We start from the raw sequence: 26,345 nt of genomic DNA on the forward strand, positions 1-26,345 counted from the left end.
GCTGTGTCATATACTGTAATGAGCTGCAGAGACGAGTTTCTGAAATATGGATCGGATCGTTTATGCCATTATAGGGGTATGGATTGATTATAGCCGTATAGGGGCATAAGGTCACAATATTGATCGGGTCCTAGATTAGAACACAACATCCACTCCACGAATTTATGTCCATCAAATTACTAAAAACCAAAGCAATAAGATGTGTGTGTAATACTTCCCACCCCAAAATACATTTTGCATTTGAAATGGCGTATTTGAAATACATGAAAATATAGGTACTGTACGTCTTTAAGCATAGAAATCATTCAAAAATTATAGCATATGTAATCAGTTGAACGATTTTGCGAAAAAATTACACATGAAATGTCTCTTAGTATAGAAAAGAAGGGCGAGACTATTTCATCACATATAAATGCATTTGCTGTAAAATGTGCTAGAGGCTGAGGTAAAGTTATTTTGTCTCTAGGTTCACTAAAAATAGAAGTTCTGTTCTTTATGAATAGTTCTACTTTAAGCAAAGGTATTCGTGCCAGGAAAAAAAGGTAAATATTTTGAAAAAGTGTTCAATTAAAAAAACAATGTTTTCATGGTGAACGGGGGAATAGAGTTCCAAACGCTTTTCAGTAGTTTTTGTTGATCAAAACTGAAGGCCGAATTCAAAGTTCATGGGAACGCTGTGGGCCGGAATGCTTTTCCAAAAATTCATTGTTGCTGTTCAGGGGAGAACATCATATCAGACAGGCTCTTAAAGAATAGGTCTACATATTCAGGTGAAAGTTCGACCAAGTTCGATAATGCTGTAACTTGGCAGGTGTGAGAATGATTGCTATCATCGATGTTTGGATAAGCAATGCTCACAGAAGGCCGTACCTGGGTGATGTTGCTTTCATGTATCGCTCCACTGCCGCCACCTAGTCGTAGCACAGCAGTCTCAACGAATGCAGTCATCAGGATTGGTAGCTGCTGGGGACAACACGATGCATGAGCCGTTACAGGACATAGAAAAGTATTGATATCCATTGGTACTGCTGATGGTAGTGCAAGACAGGTGTCTAACACGCATTCTTTGCCGCATAGCATACATCGAAGCACAGGTAAGATGCAGGTCTGCCATATAGGTCTGAATGAAAGAAACCAGGTCATGTTCAGATCTCTCAGCCTGGCCAATCCAAGGACTCTAGTAATGCGGTCCCGGTAGCTTACTGCTAGGATCGTTTCTTCCATCCTTGCCGGAGTCATGTCTGTGTTTTGGCTTGCCATATCGGAACAGGAGGGTAAAAAATAAAATGCCTGCTACAAGTCCCAAAGTTAGGGGTATGCCGCCAAAGATTGAATGGACAAAATTAGGAATAATTCACAGGATTGCTTTGAATGGTGTTAACAGTCCCGAAAAAATCGTCTTAAATACTTTCGAGATACCTACGGCATCCGACATATTTAGAATTTGGCTAAGCATTTCTGTGAAATGCACGGGGCAATTTGTTGATAAAAGGTCATGTATCTCTGATGTTGTCCTTGCAACTTGGAGATCATACGTCTCTTTAGATGACGTTATGGGCACTGTTGTCTGTAAAAGCACAGACTTCATTCTGCTTAAAGTATCAATTTGTATAGAAGAGACATTCAAAGGAGGCCAAATCGGCGTCTCGGAATCTTCATAGCCGTTTGGAAACAATGCTTGCATACAGCAAGTGACCATGGAAGTTACGCTTACGAGATATGCTTTCCCTGGCATCAAGCCACAACAGCTGTGATCCGTTATTAGAATGTAACTCCCGTTAGAAAGCTGCCTAAAGAAGGGCTCTATCTGCGTTGCAGGTGTGACATGTTGGTGGCATGAAAGGTTGTTTGAAGTTCCTTCACAGGCCCCGTGTAAATTAATACCCTGGCAAAAAAGTATACCGCTTAGTGAATGTTTTTAATTTTCACCACTAAGAAATACATTTTTGTTGCTGTCACTATAGCATGTGTGTGTATATGGTAATTTCCATGCTGACTTAATGTACCCTTTACCCAATCGTTCATACTGGCTAGTCGGTATATACTGTTATCGGAATTGTGATAATCCCGTGTATTATCCATTCAATGACAGGTCTTTCTGACATTGTCAATGGTAATCTCTCAAGTTTTTCAATGCTCAGGATTGTATAGACTGCTCCTTTCTGTGCCAAGCTGATTTGTTTATCAGTAAGGTTAAAGATGGAAAACAATGACGTTGTGTTGATTAAACGCCATGGCACATTGCCTGAACGAAGATTTTGCAGCGTCCAGCCTAACTGTACAATAGAACATAATTGCGACTGGCCATGCTGTAACATTAGCAAGTCTTTATCTATTATATCGATGGCAGATGATACAATACTGTCCAGTGAATATATTCTGGAGGACAGAGTCATTAACCCATTGTCCACAACAGAAAGTGATTTTTCCAAATTAACACAATCAATTTCTCGTATTTTTTTAGCTGTTTCAATTTCAGTTTCTTTCCAAGCCTCGTTGTATGCCGCATATATGCTAGCCGCTATGAAGAGTTTTTGACGCTGTTTGCGTGGTCCCATAATGAAATCGCGCAAATCAGCACCATCTTTAAGTAAAGATAAGTGTTGCTTAATTTCTGCCAGTGTGGATGATTCTAGCCTTTCAAGGCACAGTTTCCCTACACTGTATGTTGTTACTATCCCTGGATGTTGTCTCTGGGAGTATCTAGGGTCTGGTCTGGTCATTGTTAACCCCTGTGTTTTGTTCAGGAACCTATCTTGACAGTTATTCGTGTCAGTAGGCCAGATTAACCACTTTTTCCAATCAGGATGTGTTCTGTTTAGACGTAAAAATTTTGATACGTCTATTTCAACTTCTGTTGTTGCATTATCAGGAATTGGCTTTGGAATAGACGGTTTGTTAAGGTCTTTAATCTTAGCTAGGCCAAGACAGGTTGTTTGGTGAATTGAATTTAAGAACATTATTTGTTCTGGGATCATGCAGGCTCGAAATAATGCTTCTAGGCCTTGTACCTGCCAATCTTTTGTACCCCAGATGGTTTTTGTTTCAATGTTGTTTTTCCAGAAATCAAAACCAAATGTCATCATTTTTTCATAAAATGCTTCTGAATATATCAATTTAGTATTTGTCAGCATTGTTTTCAACCCTGTTTTATCCAACAGTTTGTAATAAAACGTTTCTGCATCACATGTGTTAAACCCTGAGAAGTAATTTCTCATAGAATGTTTCCGAACTACTTTTAGGTGGTGTAGCACAATGTTCCCATTGATTATATTTAAAAACATTTCTAGGTTGTGCAGATTTATGTAAGTAGTGGTCTGCGTAATGTGAAAAGCAGTACATCTATTCATAATTAGACGAACCTTGTAAATAATCATGTTCTGTAAATCTTGCTGACAACACTAAATCAGACATCATATTATTTATAAATGTACAAAGCCTGTCACACCAACAAGAATTATTAATAAAAGGTTTACAACAATATTTCAGTTTCACAAATACAGTACAAGTACATAGCCCCTGGACTTCGAAAGCAAGAAGGTAAGCGCAGACGAAGGACCCGTTCTTGGGTAAAGATAGAGAGAGTAAAATGCCCATCGCGTATATATTTTGACACTAAAATTAGTGCCGTTTTTCTAATTTCCAACAGCAGGGAGCACCATTGCTTGAAATTTACTAGAGAAAAAGAATAGTCTAATACAATCTGGATTCCAGTGAAGAATTGACTTAAATCACGGAATCAACAGTCTTTAAAGGTAAGCCCAGTACCCAAAGGTTGATGGTATAAGAGGAACATATATCCTCCGTTTTAAATATAGTACTAAGTTAGATTCTTTTGTAAATTTTAGATTCTGCTACTACAAGATTCGAAGGCATATGACTACCCATGCCATATAAGGCTGGGTTGGAATTATCACCAGTCAGAAGGTACGCTTTTCAAATTGGTAATTCAAGAATGATGACTGTATTGAGCTTGGACAATGTGATTTCATGACAAGCTGAGAATTTTGAACTTTCCATATACTTGATATTTTAGGCGCAAAGAGTAGGAATTTCGAATAGCAGGTAAGCCTGAGTATTTTATACTCAGCAACCCAAATAGGTCTCACAGAGCACAAATATTTCACTGTGGCTATTTGACTATTCAGAATTGACACAACTTCTCACGGGAGGTAGCACACTACGCTATCACAATAAGACTGGGATGAGCACATTAAATTAATCGACTATATAGCATAGCACTATGATATTTGAAGGCCACGAACTGTGGGGGCCCGCACCATCTCTCGACAATGAGGGAACCTCCTTCTTTTCTTAAACATGGGGGAGTACTGACACTCCCATCACACTTGTTCCTCTCCTAATGCATGATCCCGCGTGGCTAAGTGACTTATATGGTGAAGATGATTGCCCACTTGCCAGTGTATAATTAATGTGGATGGGATTCTTATCTCATAACCCGAACAATCTCTGTATTGTATTTTTCCCAGCCCTGATGAAGTCGTGGGTTCCATCCCAATCGACGAAACACGTGTTGGCTGGACTGGAGGAAAACCTCTAAAGATTAAACGAAGTTGAATCTCTATCGGACTTGTACTGTATTTGTGAAACTGAAATATTGTTGTAAACCTTTTATTAATTATTCTTGTTGGTGTGACAGGCTTTGTACATTTATATACCTAATCTAAGGATTACTTGGGGATAAGGATGACAACCCATGCCTAGGCACCCAACTACAGATACACTCAGTGGTGTGAAGAGTAATAAGAGCCTATAATTTGTGAAGCGCCAATACCACCAAAATTGGTCATCCTTCTATCTCTATAATCATATTATTTATACTTTCAAAATCCCAATCATCAGAGAATGTACTCGGTTTTACAAAGTCACTTAATGAAACCTTGAACTGGTGAGGATATTTCAAGATTTCAAGATTTCGACCGGGCCATATACTTCATAGTCAGTCTTGTCCCATACTACCCCGCCGGGTATTGGAATGGCTGTGAGATTACAGATGATAGTCCTCTTTTCTTGACGTGAGATGATTTGTGTGGTTTCAGGACTAAGTTGATTTTCAGACTTGCTATGTCCATTGAACTGTAATAAACTTTCCTAAAATTAAAACCAATATTAGGCCTAATAGGAGTATAAGTACCCCTGATATAATCCAATGCTCAATCAATGGTGCATCTAGATATACTTCTTTGATTTGATGAAAGAGTTCTGATGCCTTTTCTTTAAAAGTCTTTGTTTCTGGTGTCACTTCAGGGTCGTTTTGATCTTCAGAAAAGGTATCGAAGTTGATGAAGTAGCCAGAGGCAGTTCTGTCAATTGTTGGAATTGTTTTCCCAATTTGTCTTTCGGTAGCACATTCTGATGCCACATCATTGTAGACTGGTGTTTCATGACGAACTGTTTCAACCTGTGTTTCAAGAGGCACAAGTTCCATGGCATTATTGCATAGTCCCTCTCTGTGCACTGCAGGTTTATCAAATGTGATTAGTCTTTCAGTTTGAACCTCTTGGATTGTTTGAAATTTGGGTATTCTGTTGTTTCTTGGGAGTCCACTTGGCCTACGGTTGATTATAGGCCACATGCTTGTGGTTTTACCAGGTCGATTGATACAACTCTGTTCTCCTTTTTACCAGCAAGAGGCGGTAGTACTACTGATCTTGTTCCGCTGATTGCCAAGACAGGTACTGCTTTTCTGTAAGAAGGCCCAAATTCCTTCTTCACCGCTATTTTCTCTCTGACTAGATCCCCAATCTTTGGAATCCAGACAGGTCTTGCTGGGACAGGTGGTGTGTCTTCAGTGGTAGTTGGCTGTTGCTTTAACTTTATGTTGCTTAAGGATTTTCTTGTTTCATTCAAGTCCTGTAAAACAGCCAAACGATCTTTGATGTCAAAGTCTTTATTCTTATCTTTTACCACTGAAGCCTGACTATCAAGGTCCTGAATGTGCATTCTAGTTCCGAACAATAGTTCGTACGGGCTGAAACCTTTTAGAGAATTTCTTGGCAAATTATTTAGACTAAGTTGGACACTTATTAAATGTTTGACCCACCCATCACTCGAACCTAATACCTTCGCTGTTATAGATTGCTTTATGTCTCGGTTTTTTCTTTCCACTACACTGTTCCCCTCAGGGTGTGATGGACAAGAGTATCGCAACCCAACGCCCATACTGGCCATGGCCTCCTTATAAGCTCGAGAGCTGAAAGCAAGACCCTGGTCAGAATGGAACATGGCAATTGCGTATGTGCCGATAAAGACTCGCAGATCTTTTATAACAGTTTTGGCGTCAGCCGAGCGCTGGGGCCACATTTTTTTAAGTGAATTTAGTCTTAAACAATTAATAGGACGCTGGATTGCATATAAACAGCATTACCCTGTCTATAAACGGTAACTGGGCAACAGACTGGACCGGTTCATTACTGCGATCTCTGCTGCAGTCTTGACAGTTTTTTACATATATTTGATGTTGCACGCTCATCCCCGGCCACCAGTACTCTGATTGTAATTCAGTCAGAGATTCCTTCATCTGTTTGTGCCTTGGACCTTCACCCATGTGTGCGTTTGCTATTAATAACTTTCTCCGGTTCGTGTTTGGAATTACCCTATCCCCCACTCCAGGGATTCGAGCAAAAGGAACGGAGTTTGCATCAATTGCGTATGCATAATTGAGTGGATAGTTCACGGGTAGTGCTGCACAGTCGCTTTTTAAGGACGTTTTTACTGCCAGCATGGTTTCCCCATCTATGTATTTTTCTGAATGCTTTTTTGTGGCTACGGAAGCCGGTTTAGTTGCTTCCGCTGTGGCTGTATTAGCCAATGAATTCCCTGCAACGTGAACGCCATCACGTTGATGACTCAGAGTGTGTATCACATGAGTCTTTTGTAGTTCTTTCTGTAAAAGAGCTACTTGTTTCCAAAGCATTTTATGCTTGATTGTGGCACCTGTGTCATCTTCGTAATCATTTTGAACCCAGCTCTGCAACTTATTTTGTAAGAGTTGACGCAAAAATGCGAATCGCACACGAATAGTTTAGGGAATTCACGTTCTGCATTTTCAAGCGCCATCTTTAAAGATCTAATTTCAGCTCGCTGAGCCGAACATTTTCTCAGTGATTCAGTTTTTGTTATTTTCGGTCTGAATTTACCGCAGAGCCAGCGACCTTTAACAATCGCGCAGGCTGCATCGTAGGATTTATTTTCTACATTGTATTGCTGTACAAATCTGTCTGTGTAGATTATACAGGAGTATTGTTGTAGAGGAAGAATTTCTATTGGCAGAGGATATTCTTGTTCATAAGTTAAATCATTCAGTTCTTCGAATTGCGGGGCGAAATAGTATTTCACATCTTCCGCTCCTAGAGAATCTACACACTGTATCCATTTCGGATCCAGTGACACTGTAGGCAGGTTTACTGGGCTGAATAGCGCCTCGAAGGCGGATTCCGCTGTGAGGACATTGATCCTTTTGCCATGTGCTAGTTCTCGTTCTTTAGCTATAGCAGTTTGCACTGCTTTCACAGTATTTTCTGTGAGACTGAATGTTTTTTCTGCTTGTGTGTACAAGTGAGATTTGTAAGCTATCGGTACCGTTTCTCCCTCATTAGAGGTCAGGTAGGTGAATCCGCATCTTCCTGGGATGACTCGGATTACAAGAATTCGTGTATTGTCACGTGTGTCTAATTTTGTTTTTGCTAACATGTCTGTTTGCAGTGATCTCAAAATTTCTGTGTGTTTTTGAGTCCAGTTGATTGGTTTAAAATCAGGTTTAATTAGTTCGTAGAGAGGTTTAACCCTCTCCGCATAATTTAGAATGTAAGTTCTTCTGAAATTCAAGAAGCCTAGAATCGATTGTAAGTTCTTCAGCGTTTTCGGTGCTTGGAGTACAGCGCACTTCTCTAAGAAGTTGTCCACTAGGTTTTTTCCTTCACTTGATAATTCGTATCCTAAAAATAAGACTGTCAGATGGGCAATTCAAGACTTTTTAAAGTTGAATTTGTAACCCTCTGCAGCGAACCCAAGTATTATGGTGTTCACCCTTTTCAAGTGAGTCTCCAAATCGTCGTCTGTTAGATAGATGTCATCGACGTAAGATAATGCCTCATCATCATATATTTGTAGTAACTCTGCTACTGAGAATAGTCCTGGGCTGTTCTTGAATCCCTGTGGGAGCCTACAGAAATTTTTCTGTGACCCCATTACTGAGAAAGCGGCAAGTACCTGCTTTCTGGTGCAATATTTTGACAAAAGAAACCATTAGATATATCTAATGTCTTTTTATATTTTTTGCAAACTATATTATTCATTAGTGCAGCACTATGCTAATTTTGTACTGCAAATGTTTTGCAACATGAGTTTAGGTGTCTGTAGTCCAAAACTAGACGATATGAATCGTCCGGTTTGGAAACAGGAAACAAAGGATTGTTCATTTGAGAGGTGCATGTTTCAATCACACCCTGGTATTCAAGTTGATCTAAAATCTCCCTGACCTGTTTTTTAGCTTCTTGCTTAATTGTATACTGCCTTTGTGCAGTCGGTTGACTTTTTAACTGGATTTTGTGAGGAGGAGAGTCCTCATCCCATCCTACATGATTTTTATATAAAGCTGGTGCCTGGGCTACTGCCCATTTCCTCGCATATATATATTTAGTGTGAATTCTAATGTGATTCGAGAAGGCAGGCATAATCATTTCTTCACCACGAGGGCACTCCCTGACAAACTCCGGGGGCCAATCCTTTTCAGCTAACAGAATATCATAGCCTTTTGAGAGTTTATCCCAAAATAGACCCCTTATTTTCCTAGTCTTATCTCCCTCTATACGCAGTGTTATTTCGTATATCTTATGAGGTTTGCTAACTCTGGTGTCGGCAGTTTCTACTTGAATGTATTCATTCGTGTCCACTGTCTCCAGATGACTCATCAGGATCTTGCGAGCTATGGTGATTTCTGCTGCACTGTCTAGCATTGTCTGTGCCCACTCCCCGTTTTTCAGCTGTGTCCTCAGTATTCTCTGCATGTTCGATTACTCTAATACTGGCTACCTTCTTTCTTGGAAATTGTGATTTTTTACTTTGAGCAGGTTCCTTGTCTTTGGACTTGGTGTGCTCTCCTGGGTCTGACCGTCCTCTTCTTTCCGATTTCTGCGAAAAAGATCGAGAGGGACGTGTATCAATACTTTGACATCTATCAGGCTTCTTCAAGTTATCCTTATTTCTAAGGTTATATCTTTTCTCAGAGGGCTCCCTCTGGGGAGATTGGTGTTCTCGAATCGGAGTTCTTTCCCTCCGTCGAGGAGACCTTCCTCTGGACTGGAAAACTTTTTCCTAGGGAGTGGATTGTTTATTTCCATCCCAGTTCTTTTTAGGAGTGTTTGAATTATTTTTAATAAATCATTTTTCAGGATTTTCGAAAAGTTGGGGTTTTACTGGTTTCCCACCCAAGCTGTCTCTACCTAATTCTTCTTAACATTTTTCTATAATTCTGGCAAGCTCAATTGGTTGATCTGTTATATCTGTTTCTTTCAATTTCTGGCGGATCGCCACAGATGCTGCTTCTCCTTTTATATTGGCTAGTAATATAGCCGAGACCTGCTTGAAGTCTTTCAGTAATTTCATACCAAGAGTTAAAGCAGGTTCTGGACCGTATTCATTCTGAATCTGTTTTAGCACATCTGGTATTACCGCCATTGACGGAACACCATGTGTTTTTGTGTAAATGGAAGCAAGGACTGTACCCCAAGTGTCACAGTCCTCCACGTGTGGTGCGACCCCCATTGGAAGGCAGATGGTCAGAATTCTGTGTTTCTCAATAGGGGTAGTATTCGGAAATACTGCCTCTATTTGAGTAATTTTCTGCGCTAACCAGAAAGGAATTTGTTCCCGTTTTATGGGTGATTTACCAAGACATGATTGTATGTTCTGTGGTGTAATTTTATTTGTGTACACCTTATGTGGTCAGTCCATTTTCTATAAGTTTTAACGTTATAGTTTTTCCTATGTTGACCAGGATGATTATTGCACCCGGTTCATTAACACCGGCGTCCCGTTGATTTGCATCTACTGCGGCTTCAGCGGTCCCGTTGTCTAGTACTGACATTGTATAAATGAAAGTTTTTCAGAGCAGGTCTCCAAGGAGACAAAGATTAGGTGCACAATATTTTGGAACACTGTATCCTTCAACGTTGAATAAACCAGAGCTTTACATAGGAATCTCTTCCTACTAAGTTCGGGCAGATTTTAACCTTTCACCCACTCCAGACGTCTATTGGAGTATTTACGGTAGAAAGGGTCTGTGTGAAAAAGCACGACTGAGTTACTCTAACGTTTGCGTTAGTTTTATCGCCTTACCAAACTTTGGGCGCCATGTAGTGTAGTTCCTATTTTCCCTATAGGCCCTGCGCATTGGAATAACATAAACAGCAGTGTAGACGTAAAAGTGCAGTCTTCCAGGTCTCTACTGACTATGTTAGACTTAATTGGGTTTGTACCAACTAGCTCAGAGGTCACTGGAAACTTTCATGACTGAATAGGAAGTGATCAGCTTCCCTGGCTCAGGCAAGAAGGGATTTAGTTTTCCAACAACCGCATAAACATGACAACTTTGCTCCTTAGAATAAGAGTCAATCTCTAGAGTCGTGTGAAACAATAGACAGCTATTTCTCTCAGTCAGTTGTGCAAGAATTACTTTCACCAGGATGCAGAAAATAGAGAGACGGCTGTTTTCAATAAAAAGGTATTATTTATTGAACAGTCTTTCTTCTCATGCAAGAGAAATGAATTGCCACAATTGCAAGACTTGTTATTATAAAAAGTGCGTACAGTAAAAGGAGGATTGCGAAATAATACTTTAAAAGCATTGATATAGTTTCTTAGCCATACAATAGTTAAAATGAATAAAATATATACATTCATATATACATTTAGCTAACGTCCTCAACTGGTGCTTCTAGCTACGCCTACCCCAGTGTACCTGACCTAAGCCTAATACTTGGGAGGGAGTAAGTAAGTAGCAATTTAAGTTAAGTTGGTTTTGCCAAGGGTGTGCTTCAAGAATTCTCTCTAAGGGTTTAGTCAACACTGTACCTCTGGAATAGAATGTTGGAGGTCTGGTATCTCCCCTCAGGACTCGATATCCCAGTTACCCGCAAGGGTAGGCTGGAAACGCCGGAGCTGGATTTTCTCGGCAGGAGAAAAGACAGCGTCTTTCTCAGCGCGTCAAGGAGGAGGAGGGGCAGCGTCCGTGGGCTTCTCGCATCTGCTGGGCTCTGCAAGGGACAGCTGTTCTGCTCCTGTATTCACAACCACCACCGCTGTGTTTGCTTAAAGCAACGTTGGTATTATTTATACCTAAAAGGTGCCTTGTTTGACGTAAGTTTTTGGACATAAGACGTCAATAAAGATGTCACTAAGAACCGGTCGTTCTTACAGTGCTCATTAGAGTTCTATTACTAATCAAAATATAGCAAGCGGAGCTTTCCCAGATTCCTGGGGGTTTATCTATTGAAAGCACTCGGTGTGTAATCTAGGAATCTAAGATAGTGGCTTCTGCTGTGTCATATACTGTAATGAGCTACAGAGACGGGTTTCTGAAATATGGCTCTGATCGTTTATGCCATTATAGGGGTATGGATTGATTATAGCCGTATAGGGGCATAAGGTCACAATATTGATCGGGGTCCTAGATTTGAACACAACAGGAGGTCCGCTGTGGGAGGGGGGGTGGGGGACACAGGGTTGGGTAGTTTACAGTTTACAGCCATAAGGTGTGACACACTGTATTTTGTACATCAGATACCATGCGATCGTTCACTGTGTGCAGATTGATGGAAAGCTCAGCTAGACATGATTGACAGGCAGGAAGGGACCACTGACAGCAACCGGAAGGGAGGGTTGATCGCACTGACATGGAATGTACGTGGTCTAAACGACCATTGGAAGCTACGGAAGGTTTTGAACTACTTGTCGAGACACCACGTTGACCTGGCCCTCCTCCAAGAAACACACCTGCAAGTAGACTCCCCCAAATTACAAGCCAGGGGACTCCGCGGGCAGAGTACTGATGCCGGTTTTACATCACATGCTAGAGGGGTGCTCACTTGGGTAAACCAACAATCGGACTATTCCCTAAGTAAATTGAAGGCTGAACCAGACAGCAGATTTGTCATATCGCAACTAATTGGTAAGGGTATGGATGTCGTGGTAGTCAATGTGTATGGCCCGAACTATGACCACCCTGAGTTTTACAAGACCCTGGCTGAGGAGGTAGCAAAGTATCCGTCCTGAACTGTGCTGTGGGGTGGGGACTTAAACATGTCTAGAAACGCTGAGCTGGACCGGTCGGGAGACCCAGACAGGCGACCTGCGAGGGCCGCTAGAGAATTAGACAAGATACTTATTAGTGAGGATCTGGGGGCGTCTGGCACTGCCTAAACCCAACCCAGGGAGGGTACACTAATTTTTCAGCCTTTCACGACGTACATACGTGCATAGACTGTTGGCTGGCCTCGACGGGACTGCTCTCTCGGGTCCTCAGCTGTCAGGTGCTGCCCCACACCCTATCAGATCGCTCGCTGGTACTCCTGGGCATTGCGCTGCCACAGAGGGCCCTCCCTCCATTTACATGGAGATTCCTGCCGTACTCACTGCTGGACTCCATGTTCTGGGAAGAAATGCATGAAGCGATAGAGACATATTTTGAAACAAATATAGGGTCAGTGGACAGTTATCAAAAATATGGGAGTCGTTCAAGGTCTATGTTAAGGGCATGGCCCTGAGTAAACATTCAGGAGTCTTGCGCTCGATTCGCCAGAGGTTGTCGTAATTGGAGACCCAGCTGGCGGACTGCTAGGAGCGCCTGCGGACACAAGATGCGGAGACCGCCCTTGAGGACATGAAGGGACTGCTTGCGGAATACTAGGAAGAAGCGAATACGGAGGTTAGTCACCTGGGCAAATACGCCATAGCTAGGACGTATGGTGAAAGGGAGGGTACTGGCCAACATAATAAAGCAACAAAGATCAAGAGTAAGGATCACTGCGGTAAAATTAAAGGAGGGGGTCCTGCTCACTGAGGAAGAGGAAACTGCGCAGAGGTTTCTCGGATACTACTCTGATTTATAAGCGGCACGCGCAACGGGTATCGAAGAAAAGGTCGCGGATTATTTGGACCACATCAAACTCCGTTTCTGACGAATGCACAACGCGAGTTTTTATCGCTCCCTATAGAATTTGACAAGATTCGTGAGGCATTGGTGGGTGCAGGCAGGGAGCGCGCCAGGTACTGACGGCTTAACAGTCGAATTTTACAAAACGTTCCTGAAACTGTTGCTCCCACACCTATCCACCCTGTTTACAGATATTATTGAGTCTGGGCAGATGCCTTACATGATGAGGGAGGCGCTGATCGTCGCCATCCCTAAGCCAGACAAGCCCACAGAGGACTGCAGCTCCTATAGACCCCTCTCTCTACTTAACGTAGATACAAAAATATATGCTAAAGTTCTCGCCACTAGACTGGCTCTATTGACACCTGAGCTGGTGGCCCCGGAACAGGCGGGATTTGTTGCGGGCAGAAATATTACTTATAGCCTACAAATGGTGTTCGGGGCTATACAACACACAAGGCCAGACGCTGGAGCATTGGCAGTCTTCCTTGATATGGAAAAGGCATTCGACTCCGTAGGGTGGTCTTTCATGAAAAAGGTCCTCGCGAGAATGGGGCTAGGACCGGTGTTTTTGCAGATGATATCAGTGCTATACCCAGACCCGTCGGCACGTATTAGACTAGGCAGTAAGATAACTGAGCCGATTGAAATCCGTAGAGGCACTCGGCAGGGATGCCCCTTATCCCCGACGCTGTATGCGTTAGTAGCAGAGCCACTAGCTTGCGCTATGCGTGAATACCACTCACACCGGGGACTCAATTTCCCCACGTATAAATTAGTTATAACAATGTATGCGGATGACACTTTACTCTACGTCCGTGAACCGGAGACGAACCTGGCCCCGCTGCTGCGTGAGGTGGTGAAGTTTGGGGCACTCTCGGGATTGACAGTTAACTGGGATAAATCTATTGCATTCCCCCTCACGACAGCTACAAAACGGTTCGAGATGAACTACCCCCTGAGGTGGACCACTGATCCGGTTAGGTATTTAGGGGTGCAGCTTCACACAGATGCCGAGACGGTCCTTCGCGAGAATTACGGTAGGGCCATGAACAGGTTGGAGGACAACGTCGAAAAATTGATCAGGCTACCTCTGTCTCTGCTTGGTAGAATCTCGATAATGAAAATGGTCATATTACCGAGACTGCTCTACCTGTTCTCGAATATCCCTACGGTGCTCCCAAAGTGCTTTTTTGCCCGTCTCACAACGCTAATGATTAAACTGGCTTGGGCTGGCAGACAGGCACGAGTACAGTGGAAAATGTTGGTGCTCCCATATCAGCTCAGCGGCCTTGGTGCCCCTGACTTTGAATTATAATATCGGGTGGCACAGGCGGCTCACTTACATCAATGGATACACGATAGGGAAAATGCACCATTTGTCCAACTAGAGACACTTTTTTGCGGCCCCACTCCCAGGTCAGGTTTGCTCGACTCGTTAAACTCCCCTAGGCATGCCTGGCATGCCCTTCTGCAGTGTCACGCAGGTGCGCTACTGTATTCCCCAGTGTTGCCCGTTGAGTGGATGATTTGGCTCGCTTCTTGTAGGGACAAAGCAGTGATTAGGGCAATAAAGGCCCCAGGGATCCACACGGCCGGGGACATGTTCACGGATGGTACCCTCAAAAAGCTGTCCGATACGGTTACGTTGGATGCACAACCTAACCTGCTACAGCATTTCCAATTTCATAGAGTCAGAGGGTCCTGGCGGGAACAACTAGGGGACGACCTGCAGGAGCCCCCAGAGCTAATGGAACTCACACATGTGGTTAAAATGGAAGAACCACAGAAAATGGTTGCTGCACTGTACAAGCTGACGATGTCTGAACGAGTGGCCGGGTACAACAAGGCATGCTTATCCTGGCAGCGAGACTTGGACACAACCATTTCTGATGAGATGTGGCGCTATTGCTGCTCTAACACGCGGTCTGTCTCCCTGAATGGCAGGCACAGGCTAGTTCACTTCAAGTACATTAACAGGGTATACCACACCCCAGAAAGACTCCACCGGTTTGGTTTGCGCGACAGCACGGCTTGCGACAGATGTAATGCTCCATTTGGCATGGGAGTGTCCGGGGTGCAACGCTATTGGAGGGAGATATTTAGAGAACTAAGTAATATTCTACAAGGGGAGATAGTCCCGTCCCCGCCGCTAGCACTGCTGGGTTACTCCAGGGCACTGCCTAAGGCGCAGCGTAGAATTGTGGATATTGGGCTGCTGACAGCGAAGAGGTGGCTAGCACTGAGCTGGATGAGAGGCCCGCTCTCCATGAAAGCGAAGTGGCTTAGTGATTTGACATTCTGTTGCACACAATCAGAGAACTACAGCGAACTCCTTCCCCCCAAGAGCAGACCAAAGAATTTCTGTGGACTTTTTTTTGATTATAGGAGGAGAAGTGAAGGGAGACAACAGGGGCTGGGGGGATTGGCCAGGGGAGCTCCCAAGGGCACGCAGACAATATTGCAGCTGTCTAATGAGATAGATCTACTGAGCGCTCTCTTCTAGTCCAGGAGCTACACATACATTGGTGGGTCAAGGCTTCAACTGTAAGCATGGGCGGAAAATCCGTTCCGCTCGCGAATTTTGCGGATTTTCTGTAAATTCGCAATCCGCCAACGCTCGCGAATTTAACAAAAATCCGCAAATTCGCATGCAGCGGATTTTTTTTTCTTGGTGATACAATTTTGCGGCGTGCGGTGTAAGTTCGCAATTGCGAACATGTAGGTGCAACAATCTCGCACTCGCGAAATTACAAAAATTGCAATTCTGCACAAGAAATCCACTAGCAAGCAGCATAGACCTTCTGAAAATGATGATTTTTATCAGAATAACTCCTCAGGTTGACATTTGCCTGCACTTTTTTGTATTTAAGGCCTTTTGACTTTCTTTGGATCACTTTTGGTTTAGAAATCAAATTTCACAAGTAAGCTTGTTTGGGGCATTACAGTTGCTGTAATGCTGTTCTGCAGAAAAACGAGTTTTGCAAAAGTGAAAGCATTCAGCAGGTTCAAAAGTTCAAACTCATCATAAGTAAGCATTCCCTGTAGTGCTTCCTGACTGGGGCCCCTCCAGAGTTCAGTTGCTAGTTGCAACAATTGTATGACCCTGCTCTGACCCTCACAGCAGGCTCATAGAATAGCTACAAGTAGGCCACAAAGGTCATGGAAAAAAAAATTGCACTGCAACAGAAAGCAAATTACAGATAAGGAAGCAGGTGCCAGACTGGAATTTTAAAACAGTGACACATTAATAAATCAACCCCAAATTAATGCATGTCAGTTGAAGCAGGGCAGGTGTGCTTGCTTTTTCCCCTCATAATCTACAGTGATGATGAACCAGAGGGTGGCATTGATGTACCAGAGGGTGGCATGGGTGAAACAGAGGGTGGCAGAGGTGAAACAGAGGGTGCTGGGAACCTGTGATGATGAACAAGACGTAGAAACAACATAATCGCGACCGAACGACTGAATAAATGATGGACCCTGCCTGGAGTAAGCACCTGACTAACTTTCCCCCGTGAAGTATCTTAACCCTTAAGTTTAATCAAGGGGGTTGTGTGCACACTGAATGGCACCCATCATCACCGTGCCTATTCCCTAGGGAATCTTAATTCAGAACAAACAGCAGCAAAGGTGCACCACAAAACATAAAACAGTAAGTGCTACGACGTTTGAGCAGAAATAAGGAGATATTCCTCCGAGATGTTGGAGTTCTTCTTTGAATCTTTATTTTCAAAAGGCAATAAAACACACACAGCCGACGCGTTTCGTCCCAAACTGGGACTTCTTCAGGGCTTTAAGTCAGTTGAATGTCGCATATGGGGAAGAACATGTGAGGAAGCGGGGTTCCAGGGGTCACCTTCCCGGCTGATGTAATCCTGTTCTATAGATGTACTTTCAGAGGTCGGTTTATAAAGAGGAGTTCTTGATATGCGTTTGTTAGCGTTTTGGAAGAAATGTCATTGGCATTCTTGGGTGGTATGAAGATTCATGTCACCTTGCTCATAAAAATTTGCTCAGTCCGTATGCTGAGTCAAAAATGGAACTGGTGTTGGACTGAAGGTCCTGTTAGTCCAATGGAAGAGGGAGTGGGCACTGTATCCCAGTAGGCCGTTCCTGATAAAACGGCCGGCACCCATCCACAACCCTCGACCTGGTAGCACTCCCGAAGCGACCGTTGCGAGCCGACATGTAAGTTCGCAATTGCGAACTGGTACAAAACCCTCGCGAACTGGCAGAAATCCTTGCGAACACACAAAAAAAAAAAATCCGCAAATTCGCGAGAATTCGCGGATTTTGCGGATTGCGAGTTCGCAAATTCGCAAAATTCGCGAACGCCAGATTTGCAAAATTCGCTCATGCTTATTCAACTGTCTAGCTGGGTTCGAGCCGAGCCCTTCAAGAAGAGCGACACTGACGGGTTGCCTATTGGAATACTCACACCTCTGGTTTGTTTTAGGTTGGGTTTTTTATTCGTTTTAGTGTTTTCTACCCTCACTATAAAAGGCGATGTTGCAAAAAAGGATGTTTTAAGATGTAAGCTGAAACAATACTTAACATATGGTACTCATAAGTTATACGCCGCCCGTCCTTCGGGTTGTGGGCTGAATGGCTGTGTAGAGGAAGCTGGGAAATGATGTGTTTATCTGTCCTTGCTTGCAGGAACAAAAGTTTATATATTTGTAATCTGTATACATCGTATGAATAAATAAATAAAAATAAAAATAAAAAAGTATCTCCTTGTGAGTGTCCTAGTTTAGAAAGAAAGCCCACCTAAGGTAAAAACACATTTGGCCCTCTCTTAGCTCTTGATTAGAGATAAGAATGAAGATTGTGAAAAGGCACCAACGTCCTCCTGGCATCAAGAAGAAGAAAAGAACTAGAGACAAATTCCAGACAAAGCTTTCTAAAATATAATAAGACTGATGAAGACAAAAATATAGGACAAAAATAACAGCAGGAAAAATAAAGGAAGGAATGCGTTGCAATGATTCCTCTTCTCCTATGAGCCTCCCTTATACATTATTTTAACAGGAACTAGTTCCCCAAGAAAAGAGTCTACTCCATCATGGGACCATTGGATAATGTTCTATATTCAATGTGCAATCTTAGAAATGGCTGGATGCAAGGCTTGTGCATGACTCCATCAGAAAATCATGGTATTCATTTGGCGATCAAAGAGGTCCAAGTTTGAAAACCTTTGCTACATGCTAGATTTCTTAATCTGCGGCTGTCTTTCATGCCTAGTACTCCAAGCAGCTCCTGCATGGTTACACTGAGCTCAATTGTTAGAATCGGAATGTGCCCGAGTTGGTATACAAGCTTGTAACCCTGTTTTGAGTGTCCAACTTTATGTATAGAGTGTATCCTGATATTTCATTTTGACCCTGGTGGGAATTAATGTAAGTGTGTGTGCAGAGGCCTAGGCTTATCCCTTGTATGAGATGGCCTGAGATGGCCTGAACTTGTTCTGTAGCTGCAGTGGTGCCTCAAGAATGCCTTCACTAATGACAACTTTCTCTGTCATGGATACATCAAATATTATTCTTGTGACACTGTATTATTCTTAGAACAAATCTGTAGTGCAACCAGACCTTTTTATCTTTGTTACTCGGTTGGAGGCCTGCAGGCAAACTAAACCAAAGTTCCACCCCTATGTGTATACCCAGGCCTTGTTCTGACATCCCATGCATGTGTCAGTTTGTGTAGTGAGTGTTGCACATGTATGGTGTGCAGGTGAACTAGAGTAATGGAAGTTAGAGAGCTCCATTTTAGATTACTTTGGAAGGGCTTAGCTAAAGATGAAGGTTGGAGACTGTGCTCCCACATAGTGTAAGTGTATTTGAAGCTGAAGTGAGGAGACAGTGATGTTAGGGAAGAGAGATCGAACATATTATTTTATTCTATTAGCCTTTTGGTTAACAAGGAGCTGCTAATTAGTCTCCATAAGCACTGCCATTTGGTGGATGGCAGATGTGATAAGTGGGACTACAGACTCTGTTGTGCAAGGGAAAGAATGCTCTAGGCAATGCCTGCCCTTTTGTCTTTCCATGATTACTACTGCAGTTTGGTCGATGACAGGTTGGTGCAAAAACCTCACATTTCTTTGGTCATCTGTCTGTTGCACCACTGGCCATGGCTCAGCCCGTGGTGCTGCCCGCTGCCTCACTGTGGGCCGCAGTGCAGCCTGCTACGCCCCCCGCGCCTCCTTCTTCTCGGGCACATTTCGGTGCTGCATGGCTGCCCTCTGTTTCAGCATCACAGTTACACTCTGCGACTCTTACGTCTGGACAATAAGTCCAATGTGCACACAGTAATACCTACACAGTAAAATGGTAGATGGAAGATTAGTGGGGGTAGACCTTGAAAGCCAATCGGTAGAGCAGTTAATGGATACGTTTCTTTATAGTGATTGGAGGGCACCCAGGAACAAGGTCATGCTGGCCCTTGTTAGTTTTGTTCATGGCCAGTTATGGAAACTGGGTAATGAGAAAGAAACTGTGATGGAATTTGTGGAGGGAACCACAGTAGGTGCCTAGGGAAGGAGCGATGTAGTGTTATTCGCTCTCAGCTTCTTAGCATAGGTTTCCTCCAGGCACACCCAAAGTGTATCGCCTAATTTGCTTTCTAGTACTTTCCCAAGAAAATCCTTCACTCTATAGGGTATCTCTTTCCTCAACTCCAGGAGTTATTGCCTTCGGTATGGTAATGCTGCAACCCAGCACTTGTAGTTCGCTCTCCCGAAAGCAAAGGCTGAGGAAACAGAGGAGTCCTGGAATTTCAAGAGGGAGAAGTTAACATTATCTTACCAGGAACAATAGGAAAGGAGACAGGAGGAATAGGCCATTGAGGAAAGATATAGGTAGCGAGAAGAGATTGAAATCAAAGGCAAGACAAAGAGAGAGAGAGAACTGGAGAGAGAGGGGAGCTCAGGATGACAGCAGAGGCAATCACTTCTGGGAGAAAATATTTCATCTCCATCCCTGTAGGAGTACCTATCAAAGTTCAAAAAGAGCTTGTGCATTTGTGTGGAAGACTAAGAAATTTAGGAATGATTTGTGAGCTTTGAAAGATCACAGGTTTTAAATAGGGGTGGGCGGAACTCGCAGTTTTTCACTCTGTGGAATTCTGCAGAGTTACATACAAATTCAGCAAGATTCCTCAGAGTTCTGCCAATAGGTAGAAAATATATAACTCATGCTCCAATTTAACACTGGTAGCATGAGCAGCACTGAAAAATCTGCTCGAACAGCGCCATGCTTTGTGCAGGAGCACGTAATCGTTCATGTTGATTTTACTGCTGCTCAAGTAGAACATTTACTCCAGCTGCAGCAAATCTACTCAAGTTGCAACACCTTGACAGTGACTGCTTGCGACCGCTCGCGACCTCCCACATGATAAAATCAAACTAGGGGATGCCAAACCTTGCTAGCACTCACCAGCTCACATTTTCTGAGTCCTTGCAGGACAAAAATTCCACAAACTTGATTGGCGGTATTTGTCCTCAACTCTGTATTAAAGAGTAACGTGGAGTGATCAAAATTCCTCCAATTCCTGGAGCAGAATAAAACATTCCGCCCAACCCTAGTTTTAAATGATGTGTCTAAGGTAACCACTTTATTAGTCACTTGTCCGGAGAAGGTAGAGCAGCCATTAGGAGAATATCTCTAGCTGATCAAATTTACTATGAACAGATGATGGAAGCTCTGGTCATATGGCTTAGGCTGAAGCTAGCTCCGTTCCTTCAGAAATTCAGAGTATGGGAGTGATGTTTAGTTTGAGGCATGCATTAATGATGTGTTGCCTGACTGGGATGTGTTGGTGATGCATATAATCAGATGAGAGTGACAGAGTGACTCAAAGAGGAATTTCCTACCCCATTTAGGCAATACCTGTCAAATTTGACTAAAATTATTCCAGAGAAATTTGCAGTGTTAGCTGACAAGTGGTTAGCTAACAGGGTTAACAAAGGACTGTAGCTGGATGGCGCTAGACCAAAAGAACAGACTGGTTCTGATTGATATTACTAACCACAGATCACTCGCCTTTAGAAAATCCACAGGTGTCACACTGGATCCAGAGAGTTTCATAGCAATGCTATAGAGCAAATATAGGTGGTGCTATATGACTCAGCGGTGACTCTGTACTGACGGAAAAGAGCTGCATATAAGCGTCACCCCTAAAAAGGAGGAACTGACTATTAGTTCCTGTATTTCCACACATATTGATGCATGTCAGGAACTCCTCTCCCAGCATTGTTAGTCTTTGGACGATTTCAAAATATATCTCAAACAGTGTGCCAGGGATAAATTCTCCCCTGAAAATGGTAGGATTTAAGCTGTGCTATGACTGGAGGAAGGCTACAAACAGCCTAAACCTGCTTGGGGATTTTCAGTCAGGTCCAGCTTGTATCTAACAGCAAAGTGGGCATGAGACCCGTGTCTAGGCATACCTGTGACACTTGGGTATCACACTGAAGTATTAAAACAGTGATAGATTTAATGCTTGAATTAATCACAGCCACTGGCAATTACTAGGGCCTAATCCCAGTTCATTTTATTTTCTACACCATGCCACCTCAGTTTGAACCTAGTCACATGCAGATTAGTCCTGACCATTCTCCAATATGAACAGTCAAGCATGAACTGCCAGGCCAGGTCCTCCCATAACTGGAACAAAAGCAACCCAAAATCGGTTTCACCCTGATTGGGGATCGTCAGTCAGGTGGAGCTTGCTTCCAGTGGTACAGTGAGCATGGAAGACTCATCTGTGCACAGCTGTCACACTTAGGGTGTCACACTGAAGTATACACAAAAGTGATGGCTAGAATTCTTGCATCAATATCAGAGGAACAAGTCTTCCATTGGCATGAATCTAAGAGATATCACTTTTAAACAAGGGCACAAAAATCACTGAAACATTGGATGAATTCTTCACAGCAGTTGAGGGTTAAGTCAATTCATGTAATTTTGGGGTATCTGTTGATGAGATTCAGCAATAATCAGCTGATTGTTAATACCAATTTCCCGCCAAATACCGGAGACATTTTACGTGAAGCCAAACTGAAGAAAGTTCTAACCACATCCAGAAGTATTGAGGTATATGAGTAATAATGGTGGATCATAGCACATGTAAGCTACTGGTTGGACTTTCCTAGTGTTCCAATAACTGTATAGAATGTACCTTTCATGTCCCGTACCCTCAATGCCACTCAATACAAGTACATATTGATCAAGAGAGAACTTCTTGCTTGTATTTTTTCCAGTTATGATTTCCAAAACTAGTTTGGGAAAATTAGTTCATAGTTAGACCCGACTACAAGACTTTCATTAATATTCTATCGACTGGTGGCGGTAGAATTTCCATGGCTAGAATAGTACAGTTATTCTCCAAGTTTCAGGACTACAGTTTTGAGGAGCATTTTGTCCCTGGCAAAAAGATTTTCACAGCAGGTTTTCTCTCACAACTCACCTTAAAAACACCATCTTCCCCTAACAAGGATGATTATGAAAGAGATGTGACATCAATCTTGTAGGAGAGGGTCAATCGGTCTGTCTGGGAGAGTTACTGGGAAGGAGTGTAAGACTGTGGACTTGAAGGCTGAGACACTCAATTTGATCAGAAAATATCACAGTCAAGATTGACCGTCAGCTCTTGTCATTATATGGGAATTTGAGAGCAAATTAGCATGTCACAACAGAACTTACTATTGAAGGTCCCTTAGTATTGTGAAAAGGTAAGTGTGCTCAACTGAGGGAATTATACAGAAGTTAATTGAAAATGGGCGCCAGGGTCACGTTAGAATGTCAGCTTTCAAGAACCTACTTATATTCCTTCCTTTGATGGTCCTACATCGACAATCTGACATGTGGGCCTGAGATTGTGACGTTTTTGCTGATTCTGATAAGTTTGCTAAAACCTCCACCTTACATTTAACCCCTGCTAAATGGCCGAACTCAATGCACAGTATGCATGCCTTAGTCATGGTGGACTACCATTTTAAATGGTCAAATCTTAAATGTTTAAACAACCCAACACTAACAATGTCTAAGAATGTTTAATTGATGTCTTCCGTAATTTAAGGTACCCAGAGACCCTGACTATCTAATATGGCATTTAACTTTGTTCCACAGAAAAGGAGCATAGCTTAAAGACTATGATATTGTTCAAAACACCGCACTCTTCTATGACCCTCAATGCAATGGGCAACTACAACCGTTTAACTAGTAGTTTAAATAGAGTATTGTCCTGGAAAAAACAACTTTCAATCAAATCTATTTGAGAAAGACTTTGGGTATCCAACATTTGTCCTTATTTTATCAAGGCTGAGAGTCCTTTCCTCCTTCTTAAAGATAGGATTCTGGCCTCCCACGTTTGTCCAGGGTGTCTAGAAACCTAATGTTCAGATTTCAAGGAAAAACTATTTCCGGACTTCAAAACTGTAGAAGTAAGAGTTTCAGATAAATAGTTGAAATCTAAAGCTTGCTATGGTATAGGCAACAAAACCTGACTATATGACATCAAAACAGGGTGACTGGGTAAAGATCTAATTCCAAGCATGATACAAAGAATGCATCTTAATTATCACGCTCCAGGAAAGTTATTAAAATTAACAAGGATAGTGTGTTAAATCCATAATGGTAAGTTTTGGAATGTACAGAGGATAGCGGGAAGGGAAACTATTTTCAAAAAACACTCTTCAGTGGATCTGATGAAAACCTTTTGTTTGGTAATAAGTATGTGTACCAGGACCAAAGAAGGTGTGATACCAGTTCTTAGGTTGCTGATGGACAAGAACTTACTAATGTCCTTTCGAATACTATTACATTGCTTGCTCGGGAGGATGCAGTGGATTCCATTGCTTACAGGTTGAAGTTCCAGGGTTTGGAAACCTGTTTGGGGACTTATACTAGATCGATCTGTTCTAATGTTGAGGTATCTGTAGGTTATTGTTACCAAGGAAAAAGAGGTGCTTCATCTCATTGTGATATTTTCATATGGTACCCTACCTCTTCTCTTTCCATCGTGGTTCAGCCCACCAACTTCTTCTTTGGTATGCTCCTTAGAACCTTTGCTCTCAGAATTCGATTATGTCAGTTGGACGGTACTTGGTCAGTGATCTGCGGTGCTGTAGCACTCTTTAGCTTGAGTACACGCCTAAGTTACCTGAAGCTTCATCTTCATTTTTATAGAGAGTTAGAAAGTTTAGCAGACAAGTAGAATTTATATTTTTGAACGAATTCATCTAGGGGAAGTGAGGTTAAAAGGGGATTAAAAAGTATTAGTTTTCTGATAACTTGTAATGTTAAGCCCAATAATAGTATTTAGAGTGTTGTACAGATCCATCAAGGAGAGGGTGTAGGGACAATAAAGCTTCTATTTTCAGTACCTTTGGTTCTTCTAGCTGGATGAACCTACATGAATCATGAGGTGCCAGATAAGATGGGGATCTGGTTTGGTGGAACATCAACAGTAGTTTATGCCTATTCTTTTCCTTCCACTGTTATTAAGCAAGAGAAAGAACGTACTTATTTAAAGAAAGCAATCTGATCCATTGGGCAGATTATTAGTGGGGGCTGGTGATACCAGAAATAGAAAGGATTTGAGGAAACGCCCTGTATACAGAGTACATTCTGCCATTGACTCAATGGAAATTAGTCAAACCGTTGGTGAGACTTGGGGTGTTGTAGCAGGTAACACAGATAACCTTCATTGTGATTAAAAGTGTCTCCATTATGTCAAGTTGCACAGGACACTTGAGAAGGGTACGTTTAAAATTACATATTGACTGTGAACGTATGATTGATTTTACCTACAGTGATAAACGCAGGAATAGTGTCACATACATTGCATTATGCAAGGCATTTTGGTAAACCTAGTAAACTGAATAGATTTTGCACGAAATTCTTACTACACTACTTTCACAAGTGCGCATATTTTCCATCTGTGTTCAACACAAACAAGTCTAGAAAACAAAATTGCTCAGTTCACTAACTTGATGTTTTTTAAATAATTGTGTTGTCTATTTGTCTGTTGGAGTATAGGTGTGCCTGTGTAACCTAACCGGCATAATTGTTGACAAATTCGATTTGTTTCAGCTTCAATAATGCTCTGAGCCTAAACGCCTGGAGCAAAGAATCAATACAACAGTTACTCATGATGGTTGATTCGAAATATCTGAGTATTGAATACGTTTGATACCTCCAATGCCACAATGGTAACTTATTCAAGAAAAAAAACATGGGCTATGTTGTAAAATATACCAAAAGCAGTGCTGAGCATCTGACTCTAAATAAAAAACATTCTGTGATGTGTTAAAATGTGATATCATGGACATGTAAGGCCGAGATTACAAATGGTTGGTAGAAAACTTAAAAAGTCGGCATGGCTTCACCGATTTCGGAATGTTATTCCAGAACTTCTAGCCTTTTTGTAGAGGCACATTCCTCCAGCTTAGATCCTGCGAATTTATCACTGAAAAAACAAGTTTTGATTTTGGATGCTATAAAAACACCATATCCTTTTACTGTAAGCCTTGCCTGGCAGGGCAAATTGATATTCAAGGTAACATATATTGATTTCTGATTATATTTTACTTTTCTTTAACAGCCATCCTATGCTGAATTTGATATCAGTGGAAATGTACTAGGATTGATATTCAATCAAGGAATGATATGGTAATCACAACTACTTTCAATTTAAACTAAAATGTTTTTATTATTTCCTTACTTGTGACCAGGTTAGAGAATATCAAAAAGGACAGTTGTGAATCCCATTCCTTAACATACTGCCCCGGCAAGACATTAATGTTGCAGTACAGACAAGATCTAAATCCAAACACAAAAAGAAATGTCTTCATCATTGCATGTCCGAGATTTCATTTGGGACTGTTTGGCTGTTAGATGGTGAGGAATAAAAAAAAATCAGTGTGTGTCATAGGTATAAAAGTATTCCTGCAGCACCCAGCATGGCCTTCACGTGAGTTACAGAGATACGTATGCAGGAGCTGCTGCTTAAACCTCACCCCCATGGTACCACTACATCGAGCAAGCTTCTTCAGTCAATCTTGCACGGTACAGGAGTGCCATGGGGGTGATCCTCGAATGGTACTACTGCGGTGCTCTCAAATTTTTTTTAAAACAAAAAACATATTGGATGTCCATGGGGGGGA

The 26,345-nt window shown here is 42.3% G+C and overlaps 1 protein-coding gene across 1 annotated transcript in view; it reads left to right on the top strand.

Annotated features, from left to right (window-relative positions):
* The window catches only part of LOC147727212 (transmembrane channel-like protein 2-B), a 748,500-nt gene that overhangs the window by 597,934 nt on the left and 124,221 nt on the right, over positions 1-26,345 (top strand). Inside the window, exon 14 of the mRNA XM_086963588.1 lies at positions 25,784-25,851. Within this exon, the coding sequence (XP_086819714.1) occupies positions 25,784-25,851 (68 nt within the window). The remainder of the gene's footprint in view (positions 1-25,783; positions 25,852-26,345) is intronic.

The sequence above is a fragment of the Lissotriton vulgaris genome, chromosome 3_1 (assembly GCF_964263255.1).
Source record: "Lissotriton vulgaris chromosome 3_1, aLisVul1.2, whole genome shotgun sequence".
Taxonomy (NCBI): Eukaryota; Metazoa; Chordata; class Amphibia; order Caudata; family Salamandridae; genus Lissotriton; species Lissotriton vulgaris.